At 31.3% G+C, this 19,960-nt stretch overlaps 1 protein-coding gene across 1 annotated transcript in view; it reads left to right on the forward strand.

Annotated features, from left to right (window-relative positions):
- Positions 1 to 16,492: 16,492 nt before the first annotated feature.
- LOC127803646 (4-alpha-glucanotransferase, chloroplastic/amyloplastic) overlaps positions 16,493 to 19,960 on the forward strand; it is a 56,926-nt gene continuing 53,458 nt past the window's right edge. Inside the window, exons 1-4 of the mRNA XM_052340046.1 lie at positions 16,493 to 16,957; positions 17,966 to 18,028; positions 18,673 to 18,761; positions 18,882 to 18,942. Of these exons, the coding sequence (XP_052196006.1) occupies positions 16,586 to 16,957; positions 17,966 to 18,028; positions 18,673 to 18,761; positions 18,882 to 18,942 (585 nt within the window). The 5' untranslated portion in view covers positions 16,493 to 16,585. The remainder of the gene's footprint in view (positions 16,958 to 17,965; positions 18,029 to 18,672; positions 18,762 to 18,881; positions 18,943 to 19,960) is intronic.

Consider the following 19,960-nt stretch of genomic DNA (forward strand, 5'->3'; position numbering starts at 1 on the left):
TTTTACGAAGAAATGAAGAGCGAAAAGAGTGAATGGTTGTCATAAATGTGCTCGTTGGACCTGTAACACACAATGCAAATTTGTGGGGTTTACGTCCGTAAATCGAGAAGACAAAATTAGTTTCATAAAGGATGGGCTGAGTAAGGAGTCTTTGGATGATATCCGATTGACTCTTGAGACGCATCCGTGTGGAATAGTGCAAAGAGAACTTCTTGCTTTATAAACCCAGTTCATAAGTGACCACTAACTCTATAGTCTTGGGAATCTGACTAAAAACGACCTTGTTTGCCAATCTTTAAGAAAATTGGATGGGAAGCTTATCCCCACTTCATAGAAGGTGTTTAAACCGTTTCTAGACGTAAAACCAGAGGAAGATGTGAACCACAATCACAACTATTTGTACATACGCATAATTTTTGTTTGTGTTTATTTCTTGTTAAATTTTTGTATACCTACTTTTGATCACCAAATCTCTTTTCAGGGCATACATAAAGAACAAATATAAATGGAAGGTCAGTTAGTTCGTCGAATCAACACCATATGTGTACTATGTGGCTCTCAACTCAGGAGGGATAGTTGTTACGCACTTGCAGCAAGCGAACTTGGCCTAAAATTAGGAGAGAAAAAAATGAATTTGGTATATAGAGGGGGAAGTCGTGGATTGAATGGTTGTATTTTGCAAGCTACACATCTTGGAAAATCATATGTGGTAGGTGTAATGCCAATCCCTTTTGCTGAACCACATATTTTTGGAATTACACGCGGTCAACTTATATAAACGACTTCTATGTCTGAGCGCATGACTTGTAAGATTTATCAGTCAGACGCATTCATTGCTTTACCAGGAGGTTTTGGAACACTTGAAGAAATATTTTGTATAATCTCCTAGGCCAAGAGTAATCTCCATACCAAACCCATTGGACTTTTAAATGTTAACCATTTTTTTGATGGGTTGCTCTTTTTTCTTAATCAGGCTGTGGATCAAAAGTTCATTTCTCTTTTAGCAAAAAAGATTCTCATTTCTGCATCCACCATTGATGAGCTGCTAGAGAAATTACACGCTTATGTTCCACAGCACGATCCTTATGAACCTCGGATAGATTGGTCTAAGATAATCAGAAAAAGCGCCAAAGGGGTCCGATTAATTTAGATTTATCCTTGTAGACAAGTTTATGATGAGATGGCTGAGTAAGGAGTACTTTTTGTACTCTTGAGACGCATCTCCTATGACTTGCATGAAATTTTTCTTTTATCTTGTGTTCTTTAAAAAAAAAAACAAAAAAAAAACTGTGGAATGTTGTTAGGCAAGTCTATGATAAGATGACTGAGTAAGGAGTACTTTTTGTACTCTTGAGATGCATTTTGTTTATCTTATAACTTGCATAATTTTTTTTTATGTGAAAATATAAATATATATATTATGCTCATTTGTTTGTTTGAGTTCTAACAGTTCACAGTAAATCTATGGACTTGTGGAGTTATAGGTATTCCTAACAAACTTATTTTATTACTGCAATTTAAGTTGGGAGGTGTAAGGTCTAATTATGAATTATTTTGTTCATGTTTAGCTGTGAGTTTGCTATTATTTGCCTGTAGTCTTCTGTGAATTGATTATCTTTATCTGCTCTCATTAAAAAAAAAATATTTGTGTTTTAAATAACGCTATTCCTAAAGCTTTGGAGTTATGCACTAATAGCTGGTTAAGTCTGCAATACAAAACATGAATGCATTGATTTCTTATTTGAAAACGTATATGCATTGGAACAAGTAATTTGCATTCATCGAGTATTCAAAATTTTAAAAAATTGGTTATCGGTCATAAAATCAAAGGTGATAGTAATTAGCTGATTAGTACAGTGTATGATCCCTCAACAGAAGTAGAGACTATTACCCAAGTGAGTGTTTGAGCCTAATAACCGTTAATTCTGAGTGAAATAACACTTACTCTAAATATGCTTTATTGTTTATCTCATCTTTTCAATGGCTTCAAAACATCAAATCCCTTTGAATGTCTAGTATGATAGCGGATGAATTTGACCGGTTTCAAATTCCGAATTAGATGACTGATTAACATTTTGTAGAAGCATGATAGGGGGATCAATTTCTTTTATTTTGGGCTTATTAACCTTTTTTTTTTCTTTACATTAACCTCCCTTGCTAGCCCATGTGAGCCATTTGTAGTACAATTTCTTTCGTTATCCTCTTTTAACCCATAACCATATGAATTTTGTCCAACTTGGTGTGATTTTGGGAATTAGTCTGTCTAGCTATTTTCATGTTTAAAAAAAAAAAGGTGAAAAAAAAAATTCCCTTAGCTATTAAGCACAATTGTTTCAAAACAAATGTTAAAAAAAAAAAAAAAAATCCCAGCACACCATTTGCATACTCTATCATTTTCTTTGACAACCTGTATTAACCTCATAACTCCATTATAACCTGGTCTGATCCCTTTTAATACTATAAATCATGTGATCTCAGAATTCGAGTTCGGAGTAGGGAATTATGTTTAAATTCAGAAGTTATTTATCTAGGGCATTATTCCAGTCATGAAGCTATGTCAATTTCCCCGTTCTTTCATGAAAATACGTTTCTTGTATTTGGGATGACACCGAGTTTTGAACTTGTTCTACATTTACTCTTATAACGGCGCACCCCCTTATGTGTACACCTGAGGAATCGTTTTATTGGAGGAAAAATCCACAGTAAGGTTTAAAGTCAAAACTTCGAGGGAGTAAGTTCGTGTATTGATCATCCTGATTGTTATTCCTAAGATTGTATGTCCTTTACCCAGAAATCTAATTTTGAATGTTCGACTTATTTTGAATGTTCTATTCTACGTATTTTGGTTTCGAATTTCAAATTTCTATATTCATGCAAGTATTGCGATTAGATCATGGCTGGTGTACAATCTGATTGCTAAGAGACTAGCAATATTCAAGTTGGGGGGTGTGATAAGAGGTCAATATTTCCTAAATCTTAATGAATTATATTCCCATTTTGGTTTTATAATTATGCTTAAAATAAATAATTATTTGCATTACATATTATTACAGGATAAAGTAAAGAAGTTGACTTCTACAATTAATTAGGGGGCATAAATCGAAGACGTTGGATTACCCATTATTGTTGCTCAAATCCATGGGCCAACTATGGAGTCTAGAGGATGTTTCAAGTGCACTTGGCCCAACTATCAAATAGAATCCAACATAAGAAAGGCCCAATACCAACCAAAGGCCCAACAAAGCCCAATTTGTAGAAAACTTTTCTTTATTTTTTATTTTTTTTTATGAGTGATTTATCACCTAAAGTCTTTTGTATTCTTATGAGTAGTCCACTACCTAAAGTCTTTTGTATTTTTTGTCTTTAACCTAATTTTCTTCCACTAGTTAGGTGAATGTTTTGCGAGTGCCCATTAGATATAATTATGTTTAGTTGAATAATTGTGTGGTTAGTATTGTATCTTATGGGCTATAAATAGCTCACTTGGGTGCATTTGTAAAAATGTTGTTATTACTTGAATCAAAATTTAGTTTTGTTCTTAGAGTTTCTCTTAGAGAATTGCTCTTATTCTCTCTCTTGTTTTCTCTTGTAATCTTACTTCCTTTCTTTCTTCTTCTAAATTCCTATGTCATTTATTGTTACTTTATTATCTATCGCCTAAATGGCCGATTAATTTCTGCCTTTAAATTTCTGTAATTTTAATTCGTGTCTTTAATTATCCACCGCTTAAATGGCCGGTTAGTTTCTGCTATTTTAATTCTTGTCATTTAAATTCTGTTATTTAAATTATGCCATTTAAATTCTTGTCAATTAACTTTTAAATGGAAATGAGTAGCTAAATCTAATATTGGGTTAAGGTAAGGACAGTGTCCAACGCCAATGATTTCTAAACAAAGCTGCACTTTAAATAAGTAACATTAATTTAAATTTCAGTATGAGTGAGTTTTAATTATTGGGAAATCACTAGGTTTGGATTGGAGCGTAAGGCTAACTTAGAGTTTTCATGTCACGCATGAGAGTTACTAGAACTGAAAACGCTATCATACCCAAACCCGGATGATTAATTTAGTTGTTTTGTATATTAATTGTAATTGAATTTATGATAGTTGCTTAAATTAGAATCTCGCATATTATGTATGGGGATTGCTTAAACTAGAACTATCATTATCTCTAATTGCATTTAGTAACAAACCCTCATATCTGAAATTAAATTAATGTTACTAACCTTGTCTGCTAAAATTTGGGAATCAACGGGTTGGTGCTGAAATTATCTTAACTCAAGTACTATCCAATTTTATATCCTCACATTAAGCATTTATTTCAACTTCTACCTTGATTTATTTCCTAGTATCTGTTATTAAAAAAATCATAAAAAAAATCTTGTTATCAATCCATCTAAATGCGTATGTGTGTGTAACATTCTTTTTCTTTTGTTATAAATAAATCTCTCAGTGGATGACTAGACTCATCTAGAAAGTATAAATTTAAATTTGAACTACAACTGCACTCGTACACTGACGAGTATAAACCTCTCACCTAAATAAAGAAAAAAAATATAAAATTTTTGTTGTGTTTTGTTTTGTGTTTTAATTGTAGGGTGAGAGTGCAGCCAGACGTTAGGTGATAGAAGGATTATAGTACACGAAAATCGTTAACTGTAATAGGTTCGCTTGCAGTGAAACTTCACTGCCACCTATACTGTCTTGAACCGCTTCTAGTCGCTATTTAGGAACTCTCAGAATATCATCGTGATTCGGAGAAGTTTCGGTGATGGGTCAAGGAGTTAACTGATACCGAAAAAGGTTTCAGTGTTATCTGATTGCTAGCAGGTAGTGAACCTAGAAAGTCACACACCATATAGTGTTGCGTTTAGTATCAACATTGTGTGCCCAAAAATGTCTCTGGAATTGATTAGTCAAATGTTGACCATTAGTCCCTGCCAATAATGCATAGTGCATAGTAATAGTGCATGGTGCACAATATGAAATCAATTAAAGATTGCATAGTAAGAGGCGGCGTCGAAATTTGTATAGTGCATAGTAACCTTTGAATTATTACTTGCGTAATTGGAATGGTGGGGTGGTGGAGATGAAAATAAAATTGAATTGTGGAAGAGGAAGGAAGATAAAGGGAAGAGGGGAGAGATTGAACAAAATGACAGAGGCAGAGCCTCTACCCCTCTCTCTCTTCTCTCTCACCTACGCTACTTCATTTCTTCTTCTTCTTAAATATCATAGTAATTATATGTGTAATAGTTACTCATATAATTTTAAGATACGGGCACCAATAATACGCAGATCCTCTGTGTCTAGTACAGGAAGAGGTGACCAGAACAATACCTACTGCATACTAGGTGTTGACCAATTAAGATCACCACATCGTGAGGTGAACACAGTCACAGTACAGAAATAGTTTCTGTACCCCAACCTTACATCAGACATTAGGTATGCAATTTATTTATATATTCAATTATTGAATATGCATGTTGCTTAAATACTCAAGTTATATATGGCGTGTATGTTATATTTTGCTGCGTGTATCTAATACACCTGTAAAAATTTTATTTTTGCCTATACCGCCATATTAGTGATTCCCTTCACTTTTAAGTTTGATAATTTCATACTTAAATATATTTTCAAAATAGTCGAGTATATGTTCATATTAATTGAGTATTTCATAAAACTTGTGAGAGTCAATCAAGTAACCTCTTTGTGTTAGTCGAATAAAGTTTTAGAAAATATTTTGTGAAAATCTAATCGAGTATGCTTTGAATCTAACTGAGTAATGCTCAAGTCATTTTCTAATTAGTCAATTACATGTATTAGTTTAATCGAGTAAAAATATTTTATAATTGACTATCATAATCTCCTACTCAAGTATGTTACGCAATTTTTTGTCTTTCCAAAAAGATAATTAAGGAAGGATTTTTTTTCTTTTTGGCAAGGGTTCCAAATTTGAAACGAGAAAGAAAAAAAAAGAAGAAAAAGGAAAAGATTTTAGGAAAAGGCTCCATTTGGCCATTGATTTTTCTAATCCTATTGTTGATTTAGCCATTAATGGGATTCATTTCTTTGCAAATCAAACCCATAATCCTACTATTTCACAAAAAAAAAAAATAGTAGATTTAGTGAATTACTAGTGGAACGAGGTTATTCTCATTCTCTCTTCCTCTTTCTTTATTTTCATCTCTTTGTCTTTTTCATCTTTCTCTAGTTCTAAAATCATTGTTAAAACCCAACAATGCTAAAAATGATGGGTTCTAGCACCCATCAGTTCTCAAAGATGCAAACGTCGATGGTTGTTTTTTTTTTTTTTTCTACATTTTATGTTTGCCAATTTTAATTTAATATAATTTAATTATGAATAATTAAATTAATTAAGTTTAATTGGAGTTTAATTGATATTTTTTGTAATAGAAGAGAGGTGTCTAAGCAAAAATTAAAAGTCATAGGAATCTTCAGAATCATTTCTTAACCACAGGAGATCTTCGTGCAAATGACCTGTATCATAAGGAATCTGGATGCAATTTATCTTTTGTTTTATTTTTGATGATACAAGAGACCTTTAAGGTTTTTGTAAATAAAAGAAATGCAATAAAATCTTTTTACTCAAAGAAAACTGTTGGTCTCTTGACACACAATGGCCACTCAAGAGAGGGGTAAATTGAGGATTAAAAACTGATTCAATCGAATTCTTCCCTTTTAAAAACTCTTCAGCTTTTCTTATATAATAAAAATATTTGATATAAATATATATGTTGTTTGAGAGTGATAACAATATAAATACACAAATAATCACAATATTAACATAAGATATATAGTGGTTCAATGTTTCCAACACATACGTCCACTCTCTCAAAGTCAACCCGACACTTGAGATTCCACTATAACCACACCTAGGTTTTCCAACAAGTTCACCTAGGAGACTTTTACACCACACTGAGGTTTTCCCCTTAGCTCACCCCGAAAACTAATACAACCCACGTAGATTACAATGGGCTCTAGGATGCCACTCACAATCCATAATTAATACAAATAAACAATCTTATGTCCAACAAACTTGGACTAATATGGATATGAATACAAGAACAAATATTACAAGGCAAATATACAAATGATACAAGAATTACCAACAAGAAGAAAACTTCTTCTTCTTTGCCTTGGGCTCCAATGGATTGATTTTTAACCCTTAGGCCTTGGATTGCTTTTCTTGAGTGCTTGAGAGCTTGGGTGTACTTTAGAATGATAGATCTTGATAGTGCATTAGTTTTCTGTAGAAATCTCTTGAAGATATTATACTTGAGCTTCCAACAGATTTGTAATGGCTAGAAAAATTTGACCATTGGACTCGAGGAGTCGACTTTCCTGAAACAGGAGTCGACTTCCATTTGAATGAGAGTCGACTTTCAATACTGAAAGTCAACTTCTTTAAATAGGAGTCGACTTCTCAAAAAATAGCTCTCGGTTGGGTCAACTCTACATAAATGGCTCTCAGCTAGGTCGACTAAAGCTATATAAAAATCAACTTCAGCTTAAGAGGAGTTGACGTCATTGAACCCAGAGTCGACTTCTGAAGTTAATTTTACAAAAAATAAATTTTATACATATAGCAATTTTTTGAAGATATAATCCATAGCATGTATAGATTATAAGATATAATCCATAATAATGTGGACATTACAAATAAATGTCCATATTTTCTTTAATTTATATTTTACCTTCTATTTACTTTAATACATAAATATAAATAAGAAAGTACCCCTATTTAGATTCAATAAAAATATCTAAAAATCAAAATTCATAACAATAAGAAAATAAAATTTTAGTTTTAGAACAAATTCAGAATTTAGCAATTTTACCACCTCCAAAAAAATATACCTTCTATTTCTTAAAAAATTCATTAAAAATCATTTTAACAACAATGAATATTAGTTATCAAAATACTGGGATATAGTTTTTCAAAATGAAAACATTTTCTTATATGTCTTCTTATAATGTGCTAATCTTCCCGGCTTCGAAAAATAATATTTCTTGATTTATTTTGATACGCAAAATACTATAATACTTAAAATATATATTCCACCATAAGACATATAAAAAATCCATAGGGAAATTTAAAATATACTAAAAATAGTTTTATTAAAATTATATTTTGTTAAACATCAAAATACATAATAGGCTGATTGGAGCAATTTGGCTCAACAAAAACATGACTAAATTTCACACATCATGCACCCTAAGGTTTGATAAAAAGGTATCGACCATCCATGTGCTCTAAAAAATAACACCAACCTCTTTTGATTTTCACCACTCACATCAATTTCCCTTGGCATTTGAAAATTGCCAATCATATTTTTTAAATGCCTAAAATATTCTTATATATATATATATATATCTTATTCTATATTTTTTTCTCTTTCTCTCATTTATATCTCTTTGGGCAGTTGATTGGTGAGCTCACTAATGACCATGGCTCTACACACTCTTTCACTTTCTATGTAAGGTGTAATGATTGATAACAACCCATTGCAAATAAGGTTGCAAAACAGTTTTGCATCCTAATTGCAGAGATCCCTTTCCAACACCATAGGCACAATGGTGTCATGGAAAGGGCATAATAGTGTTGCAGAGATGTATTAATATTGTTGTAGGGGTGAGATAGTGATAATCACCATTGATATAGGGAAGCAAGAATGCTAATTGGAAACGAGATATAGAAGTAAAATCATGGCGCAACAGTGTTTCGACTTTATGACATTGATGAGTATCTCATTTTCTTTTTCTAAGTTGATGTGGTTTTCTCTTTTTCTTTATCTTTCTCTCTTTCATCTATAAAGATGAACCACCATCTAGATTTAAGATAGACGAATTCAATTAATCAAGATAAATTAACCCAAAAGTTTACCTCAAACTCGATCTAGGTTAAATTGTTGGGTCCATTCATATTAATAAACCAAGATCTTAATTCATTCATATTTGAACCTAGATCTTAAGGAACTAAGAACTTGGTTTGATCAAAGAGTTCAAAGATGAACATTTATTCATTCATCTCTAAACCTAGATGTGGGTTTGTTGTTCATTTCGAACCAAAATGGACAATAAACTTGGATCTATGTGTAAGTCATGATATGATTTCGTTCATCTTCAAACTAGGTAAGATGAACATTTTTGAACTTCTCAAGATGAATGAACATTCATCTTTGAAGATAAACAAGCTAGATTTGATTTTTCATGAATTCTTTACTTTTCTCTCATCTCTCACTTGAACTTTTCATAAATTCTTTCATAAACCAAGTGGAGGGTGTGGCTGGTAGTTGATGAATGATAGTTTATGATTAAAAAAAAAATGAGAGAGGTTAGAGGTAGAGATAAGAGAGAAAAAGGGTAATATAGGTAGGGGAAAAATAGTTTTTTTTTTTTTTTACTTTTTTAAGAGTAGCAGAGGTTAATATATATATATTTTTTTAATGATCCAGATGTTCGAACTTCACCCAAATAATTATGGGGAGAGCGGCCTTCCCTCTGATTCGCTCTCCAAGTAAATCTGGATGCGGTCACAACCGATATACATCGAAGTGGACTTTTAGGAAACGACTACTCTCCCCATAAACCCCATCTTTATGTCTTGCGAACGGGACCCTTGGAGGGGCGACATGGATGGTCGATACCTTTTTATCAAATCTTAGGAGTGGTGTGTAAAATTTACTCATAAAGCATTTTATATTATAATTTAAGAATAATTATATATTTTTTATATAAAAATAATTATATATACTTAAAATTTAACATAATATTTGCTTTCACCTTGCAAAATTTTACTTGATCATTTTTACCTAACAAAAATCTACTAAAAAATTATATATTTATTTTTTTCACTATGAAATCTTGCTATCAATTTTTAAATGACATTTGAAACTTACTCCTATGGTTTGATAAAAGCATAGAGATACTCCTAAGATTTAAAAAATGACAAAGATTTTCCTTAATTTTATAACTTTAATTACACTTTTTCCTTTGTCACTGCTTTACAAATATTTTGCGTTCTCTTTACTGTTTTCAAAAACATATTTTCAAAAATAAAAAAATATATATATAAAGAAAATCCAAAACAACAAAAAAATTATTTTGGGTATTTTCATCCAAAACAAACTTCAAATTCAAAACACGGAAAATAGGTTTCATTTTGAGTTTTACTTGAGCATTTTCATGGCGGTGAATCAAGTTTATCAAGTAGATTTTCTAATCTTATGCATGAGAAGGTTCAGCAGGATTCCGCACATTCCAGACTTCCCATCCGGTAAGGGCCTGGAAACATGCGATAAGATGGTGATCTACTCCATGGACTACGTCGCCATGGATGATGTTGTTGCTCGGAATCTCGTCAAAAGGAAACCCATCACCGTCGTTAGCCTCTAGAAGTTTACTTTGGACATCGCCTTCAAGTGCTCTTCAGCCAATGGTAGAGCACATCATCAAAGATCGATGTAACCTGATACAATTAATTGATTCAAGAAATTAATTATCTCTCTGAAATGTGGGTTGTAGAGGTGGACAATCGTTGTCTTTCTTGCACTGTTATCTACAAAACAGAGCACTAGAACATGTCGAATTATCAACTGTGGGGAGTTCCGATTGCATATTTGTATTGACTTGGAAATTAATTTTTTTTCAAGTTAATTTATTTATTTATTCAAAATTAAATAATTTTACTTTTTTGAATAATTAAATTCATTTAATAAAATGTTATTTTAATTATTTTTAAAATTTTAAAGAGAACGCATTTTTTTGTTTTTTATTTTGAGAAATAGTTTTTCAAAATGATAAAAAAAATGCATTTTCAATTTTTTGAAAATAAACTACCAAAACAGAAAATTGAAAATAAATTCAAAACTCAAGATTAAAAATTAAAAAGTAAAAAGAATGCACCCTAAAATTTTAATATAAAAAAATATTCTCATATTTTCTCTCATTTTATTCTTTTCCTCTTATAAGGTAAACTAGTCAAAATCTAGCTATCTATTGATTTTTTTTTCTTTTTAATTCGATAATGGTTAGTCATCATTGAATTGAACTAGATAAAGAAATAAAGTAATTGACAAATTATCGAATTTTTTGTAGTTCATCAAACAAAGGAGAATAAAAGGGAAGGAGTGAGAAAATATAAGAGTATTTTTGTGATATTAACAATGTTACCAATGATAATGGAAAGTGTAGTTGAAGTTATAAAATTAGGTGAGGTTGCTATTATTTCTCAAATATTAAAGGTGCCTTTGTCTTTTTAGAAAACTTTACAATCTTTGAGTGTAATTTACCAAATATGATAAGTGGACCAGTCGTTGATTTTTAAAAATTACATAAGTATCCCTGATATTAAAAATTGAGAATAATTTAGGGTATGTTCTCTTTGTTGTTTTCAATTCGTTTTGAATTTTCAATTTTTAAAAATACTGAAAACGTGTTTACTTTGCTATTTTTAAAAATATATTTTTGAAAACAAGAAAAAAATTGATAAAGAAAATCCAAAACAACATTTGTTGTTTTGGGTGTTTTTAGCCAAAACTAATTAAAAACACAAAACGCAGAAAAACAACACCCCCATCCCAAATCCTAATCGTTGAACCTATTGTCTCTCGCTTTCTCTCTCCTTCATCTCTTATCTCATTTCTCATTTCTTCCCGCTGCCATCGATCTTGCTCGCCACCACTACCACCGACTCCTCATTTTTCCTCCTTCATCCTCCATCACTGGCGGCCACATGAAGTCGACTATGATGGCTTGATAATGCTGTTGATGGCTTGATGAGGCTTGGCAGATGACAACCATAACAGAGCAAGCAGGCGATGATGTTTTGATGACCACCGGCCAACCAAGCAACATCCAAATGACGATCGACAGCCATGAAACCACCAGTCACGGTGATTGACTGCGTTTTTGAGGTTTGACAAAAAATTAAAAATCAAATCTATTAAAATCTAACTGTTAAATCTAGCTCATTTTTGTGTATGTTAACCCTCTTAGCTTGGCCTTTCTAATAATAAGCTCTGATCGTGTGAATCTCCAGCTAGTGGTAGTCGTCAACGACGAAGAAGAAGTAAGCATCGAAGAGAATAAAAAAAGAAAAAGAAAAAAGAAAAGGAAAAAAATTATTCTTAAATTTAGAAAACAAATATTTATTTAAAAATTTAAAAATGTAGTATAGATATATTATAATTAAAAATATATATTAGGTATAGTATATTAGTAAGTGTATTACACATATTATGTATAATAATATTTAATATAAAATGTTATATTAAAAAGAGTTGATTTTATTATTTAATAATCAAATTTCTTAAATAAAATATCATAAAATAATATTTTACAAAATTTCAAAACAAATACGTTTTCTACTTTTCTGTTTTTAGAAATAGTTTCTCATAATGACAAAAAAAAATACATTTTTAAAAATCTCAAAACAAATACTTAAAATATAAAATTAAAAATAAATTCAAAACTAAAAATTAAAACATGAAAAGAATACCACCTAATTTTCACAATTAGATAAGTTGGTACTATAAACTAAAAATTATCTCAAATATCCCTCATCCATTTTTTTTTTCTCTTTCTCTTACACACGCACACAATCACACTCACACACACACATGCTCTCTCTCATTTTCTTTCTTTCTATATATATCTTTTTCTTACCCTTTCATTCTCAAACAACTTTCTCTTTACAATGGCAATTTCTTTTTTCTAATGATGACAACTTTTTTTTTTTTGACATTGATCCTTTATTTTCTCTTATCTTTTTCTTGTTTACTTTTCATTAAGTCAATTATGATTGAGTTGAACTCAATCGCTTTGCCCTCTATCGTACATGTCCCTTTATCTTTATTTTCTTCTTAAAATTTCAAAGAATAGTCAAGCGCCAAATAAGTTAGTGTACTTTAACTTATGATTAAATTGGTCACTATACTTTAGAAAAAAATTATTGCATTTTCTTATTCGAACCCAAATTGACCATTACATTTTAAAAGTAATCAAATTACAATTGTGTGTGGGTCTGCAAATCTAGAATTGGTGTTTGATTTAAACATTTATAACTATAAGAGATTCTTTTGATTGGGGATAAAGTTGATGTCACTAAAAAACTTTAAAATAACATCCACCATAATAACTAACATAATCTTGTGTTTTACAGAGAGTGACTTATTTGAATCTTTTTAAAGTACAATAGTCAATTTGGTCTTAGATTTGAAAGTGCACTGGTTTATTTGCCCTTTTTTAAAGTTAGTGACTAATTTAACACTTAGGTCAAAATACAGTGACTTATTTGAAGTTTCACTATTTTAAAAATAAAAAAATAAAATATGTGGTCGTTATTTTTTATTTTTTTAGAATTAAAAAGAGAAAGAAATATAAAAAAATGATATGGATAGTTTAAAAAGACAAAGGTAAATTGGTTATTTTACCATTTTTAACAACCAAGAACATTATTGTAATTACTTAAAAATAAATGGGTGATTGCTTGAATTTAGCATGCATTGGTTGGGTTAATTATACTAATAATCACTCAACTTTATATTCTGTTACTATTTGATCACTGAACTTTAAAATGTTACGTGATAGTTACTAATATTTTAAAATTGTTACTGCTTAGTCATTGAATTTTAAAATATTACATGTTAGATATTAATATTTCAAAATCGTTTCTCACCCATCATTCCTTAGTCACTGAACTTTAAGTTCACGAGTGACGGATGAGAAACAATTTTGAAATATTAGTGACTAACATATAATATTTTAAAATTCAGTGACTAAGTAGTAACATATTTAAAATATCAGTGATTAATGAATAACATTTTAAAATTCAGTGACTAAATAATAACAAAATACAAAATTGAATGATTATTAGTGTAATTAATCTATGGTTTGTAAGCTACCTTTTAAAAACATTTATTAAATATAAAAAAGGGTAAATTGTCTCCAAATTCCTTGTAATTTGTGGCATATGCATATAAGAATAATACTATTAGTATATCTTTGTGTACCCTTTGGGCTACATAAAGGGATATTAAATGATAAAAAAATTCTCATAAGGCGCATAGAGATACGTGAGGCACATGAAGATAAAGGGTATTTTGGTCATAATACCTCTTTATGTAGCTCAAGATATACAAAAATAATGTACATATAGCATGATTCATGTATATAAATATCTTTATGGTTTAGAAATGACCCTAAAGATCCTTATGATTAATACTTTTTGCTAAAACACTCCATCACGAACAATATTAATTAAATTAAGTTAATCAATTATAATTGAACTATGTTAGATTAAATTTAATAAAAATTAAAGAAAAAAAAAAAAGAAACATTGGCTGGCACCTTGTTTGTAAGTTTTCCTACATTGATTTGATTCATCAAGAACAAACGTCAAATCTTCTTCAAAATGGACAAGAGGAAAGGCTTCAACTCCAATGATGACATTTGGAAGATGAAAAATCCAACCTTATCCTACAAAAGTAGCATTTTCTTTTAGTTAACGCACCATCACAAGTACCTCGTTATTCGATCTCACGATTTCAATAGGAGAGATAAATTAAAAAATTTATCATACATGTTTCAACCCCTAACACAACCGCAAACATGAAGGTGGCAAGCATTTTTTATTTTTAAGGCTGCTCCTAGCCTGCTAAACTATCTCTTAACCAGAGCTCAAACATGAAATTCGAGGGCTCAAAGAGCAACATCTCAACAATTTTTTTTTTACCAATTGATTTACGTCTTACGGATAAAATTAACATTTTCTTATTTCTTAAGTTTACGAGGAAAGGCTTCAACTCCAATAATGACATTTGGAATATGAAAAATCAAACCTTATTCTATAAAATTAGCATTTTCTTGTTTCTTAAGTTTACACTCACGATGTTAATTGAATAATGATATTGGTACATTTTGGACTACACAAAGGTGTATTAATGATAAAAAAGTCCCTCATGAGACGCATAGAGGCGCGTGAGATGCACGAAGATGAGGGGTATTTTTGTCATAATACCCCTTTATGTAACTTAAGATATATAAAAGTGATGTACATGTAGCACGATTTATGTTAATTTAGGATCATTGAATTAGTTTTTAAATAAGAATTTAATCACTTTTCACCCAAAATTAAAACCAAATAACAGAAAGACTAACAAACAAGAACAAAATTTAAATAAATAAAAATAGAAATGAAACAATCAAACCATCACTTATCTATCTTGGGATGCACTCCCTTTGTGGGTGCCCTTCCACCGAGGCTATAGTCATGTGGAGAAGAGACAAATCTCAGCACACCCGAGCAAACAGCTGCGAGAGATTCAAACTTGAACTTCCAGGCTTTTCCACTCTCTGTAGAAATCGCTCGAGCACTTCTAGGAGGCCACCACCTATCTATCTTATTTATAGAGTAGGTGGATATCTAATGAACACATAAACATATTTACAGTTTAACCTCTTTAACTATCACTAATTACAAATTAGGATACAAACTCTTAATTAATTTTTTATTAACCCTCAAAATGTACTGCTTTCGTCGAAATAATTTTTTAACACATGAAAAGATTTAAACATAATCGTTATTTTTAATTTTTACAAATTTTTATAAAATTGCAATGAAGAATGGAACTCCTTCCTACAAAATCAAACCTTGTCCCACCAATGATTCAATAATTTTTATTTTTATATAACTCAATTTGATGGAATGGGTTCTTTGGGTTATGGGAACCCATCACTTCCAGCAATGGGTTCCACTATCAACGATGGGTTTTCATCCATCACTTATTCGTCAATGGTAACAATGATTTGTAGATATAGTGTTTTTTTTTTTTTTTACTTTTTATGTTTTCACTTTAGTTAAATTCATTTTAATTATGTTAATTAAGTTTAATTAATTTAATTGAATATAATTAAATTTAATTAATGTTGCTTCTAATAAAAATGTGTATGAAAAAATTAAAAAATATTTTAAAAATTAAAAAAAATCTGAATACTAATAATTCTAATCGAGTTAATTACGTCAATAATTACTCAACTTTACATTCTATTACTGTTTGGTTACTGAATTTTAAAATGTTAGCCATTAGTCACTAATATTTTAAAACTGTTACTGTTTAGTAATTTAACTTTAAAATGTTACTTGTTTGTCATTAATATTTTAAAATTATCTTTCACCCGTCACTTGTTAGTCACTGAATTTTAAGTTTACGAGTGAAGAATAAGAAATAATTTTAAAATATTAATAACTAGTAAGGAATATTTTAAAGTTTAATAGTTAAATAATAATAATTTTAAAATATTAATGATTAATAAATAATATTTTAAAATTTAATGATAAAAATAATTATTAATTAATCCATTCCAATCACGAGAAGACAATTTTATGTATTAAAAAATGTCATTATTATGGTGGCGTGGACCAGACCCAAATACTATATGACAAGATAGCATCGTAGGACGAAAATCAGAAGCAAATCGCATGCATTTCGCGCTTCCCACTCTACTCTGCGCCTCCTTCTCTGCTCTCTCTCTTCACTCTCTCACCTTCCTTGGATCCCTCATCCATGGCGATCCGCACTTCTCTCTCCTTCCTATCTTCCCCTCTCTCTCCTTCTCCTCCTCCTCCCGCCAAGCTCTTCAATTTCACCACCGCTTCCGCCTCCGCCGTCGAACTCTTCCCGGCCACCCGATTGAGACCTCCAGCGAGGCAAAGAGCCCTGTCGATTCAGTTCTCTGATTGCTCCGCCGCCGTCGGCGAGGACTTGCCGGAAGACTACACTGATTGGCGTCCGAAACCCGATCCCGGCTACCGCAGGAGAGCTGGCGTTCTTCTCCATCCGACGTCGTTTCACGGACCATACGGCGTTGGAGACCTGGGCGACCAGGCCTTTCGCTTCCTCGATTGGCTTCACGACGCTGGTTGCTCCCTCTGGCAGGTTCTATTCCTCCGTGCAATTTCCACTACTGTTCACTTCACTGTTGGATATCAATCATTTCAGATCTTTCTTCTAATCGGGCAATGAGTTTAATTTATTAGACTGACTTGGTACTGTTTGTTTTCTTTGAACTTTAGGCTCTATTTGGGCGAGAGCTAGTAATGGAATAATAGAGAAGGATGGAACGAAAGTGTTTTTGGAGAGTAACTGTGTAAGGGTTGGAAAGTAATGTTTAAGAGAGAAGTGAAAGTGGATGGAATAGAAAAATGTTCTAGAACAAATGATAATTAATACTTTCTTGATTTAAGAATAGAAGTTTGTTAAATTAAAGGACCAATTTGAATTTTTATAAAATTATGACGGTTAATGTTGCTAACGTACAAAAATGAAGTTTTCATCCATCTTATTTCATCAAAGAGGATAAACAAAAAGTAAAATTCTCTTCGATCCATTATATTATTATTCTGTCCCAAACTGGGAGAACTCCCTTTCACCCATTTCCATTCTATCTCCCTCTCCCAAACACACTGCTACTTTGAAATTTTAACTGTATTTATAATTTGTTGAGTATGTTTATGATTTTTGCCTTTTCATCTTATCGAAGTTGTTACTTCACCATTTGGCTGCTATAATATACTCTCTGCAGTTTTGTGCACCTTTTAATGTCATTGACTCCTCTCAGTTAGCAAGCGGGAAGAAAAAAGGGGAAGAAAAGCATAAAATTCATGACTTGTTAATAGCTAGTTTTATCCAAAAAACCATTAATATTAACTACTTTTAGCTAATAATAATAATATTAGATGTCTTATGCTGTTTTACAATTCAATTTGTTTGTAATTGTTCCTTTTCTATATTTTTTTTTTTTTGTTTGTTTGTGGATTTCCTATTCAAATGTACTTATGCTCTATGTTCACTATGCTCTTTTACAAAATATATCGATAGATATTGTGATTATATTATTGTGCATATGCATGTGGTGTCTAAATGTATGCTCATTGTATTTTTCAGGTTCTTCCTCTGGTTCCTCCTGGGCGGAAGGGTAATGAAGAGGGATCCCCATACGCAGGACAGGTTACAAGTAGCACTTCTATGTTTAATCTGTTAACTAGTATTTCCCTCTCCCTGGAAAATGTAAAGAAAGTCTAAAAAGCCAGGAAAGTGAATACATCAAGAAAAGCAGTAGGAATTAATTTTGGATTGGGGGAGACTGCATCAAGAATAATTGGCTATTACATTCACAGATTTTTTATAGCGGTTGACAATCTGTGGAACACTTTCCATTTTTTTCTTAATTATCTTTGTGGCCTCTATAAATTTAGAGTCTGATGAACTGCTTTTAGATGAAATAGGCTGTCCGATGGACTAAAAATCATACCTTATCCAAATAGGCTTCCATTGCATCAGTATACATTTTATTGTTATACAATTTGAAGCAGAAAGTTGTGGCTTCTCCGGTATATGGTTTCAGTCAGCTAGTCATGCCTATTGTGAATCTCAAAATCTTTTGTACAATCTATTCACTTGCTTTGCTTAAATCTTAATTCATTTGGACACATTGATTATATTTATGGAACCTAAGTTCATCATCCCTATGGTTAAATCACTTCCATTTCTGCTTTTTTATTGTGACTTTTTATGAAATTTAGGAGCAAGTTCTAATTTTTCTTTCATGTATGCTGGTGAGGAGGCTTAAAGTTCCTAATGAATGATTTCAGGATGCAAATTGTGGTAATACCCTTTTGATTTCCCTTGACGAGCTTGTAAAAGATGGGCTTTTGATGAAGGAAGAGCTTCCAGAACCAGTGTGAGCATCTTGGTTTGTGGATTTATAAAGACAGTTGGCTTATGCGGTTGCTTTACATGCTTTGTACTCATCATGTCTTTTTTTTTTGTTGCTATTTTTCTCATCATTTCATATGTATAGAGATGGAGATCGTGTCAATTTTTATACTGCTGCTGACATCAAAGATCCTTTGATAGCCAAGGTAGAGTACCAGAAAGCATCATTACAAGTTCGTCTTGTCTTTTATAGTGTTGACTGAGCTTCACATGGTTTGAGAAACCTCTTACATGGGTGCTTCTTAATGATGCTTGAACTGCCAAATAGTTTGTCTTGTTTGCTATAAGTTAAGTACTCTTCTCATTCACATCCAGCATTATTTTGGTAAAATCTCAATTACACCTCTGTGAAATTACCAAAATGTCATTGCACTACTACATTAATATGTCACGTACCTAGGGTTCAACCTATGGTTTAAGAGATGATTTGAAGGAATTTGGGGAAGATAGATCAGAAGAAATGGAAGGAAATTAGGCAAGTTCAGAAACAGAGAGAGAGATTAGGGAGAACCGAGGAAGAGAGGGAAATTTAGAGAGATTGAAATCAGTTTTCATTCAATAATATTGTTGTATCTTGAATCAGATTGGATAAGCCTTATATACTGATTTGGTTGCTAGGTTTGACGCCAATAGGGCTGCCAATTATTCAAATCAATACAGCTGAAGGCAGTACAATACAACTAAAAGAAATTCGTTTATTATCTAATTACTACTATATCCTTGGGTCATGACATAATATTGACATCATCATCACCAGTCATGATATTACAACTTATGTGAAAATAATCTAACACCTGCCACAGTACCACTAGTGTCCACTCCTACAATTACTTTGACCTCCATCCTGACAACTACTTTATAATTTGCATTTATCCTTTGTGCTTGTCAATACGACAAAGATATAAGTGAAGATTGGAAGTAAGATTAAAAGCAGGATTGATGTGTGAGAAGAAGATAAGAATAGGAGTGTATGGGAATCTAATCGAATTGTAAGATTCAATATATATATATATTTTAAACTAATAAATATAAATTCAAGCATAAATGCCATATAAATATTCATATAAAATATTTAATATCCTAAGAGCATATCTTTAAGTACTAAATAAATGAATAAAAGCATATCAATTATTAAGATCATCATCTTATAAGTTCTAACTAATC

This window comes from Diospyros lotus, chromosome 6 (assembly GCF_014633365.1).
Source record: "Diospyros lotus cultivar Yz01 chromosome 6, ASM1463336v1, whole genome shotgun sequence".
In the NCBI taxonomy this organism is placed as follows: Eukaryota; Viridiplantae; Streptophyta; class Magnoliopsida; order Ericales; family Ebenaceae; genus Diospyros; species Diospyros lotus.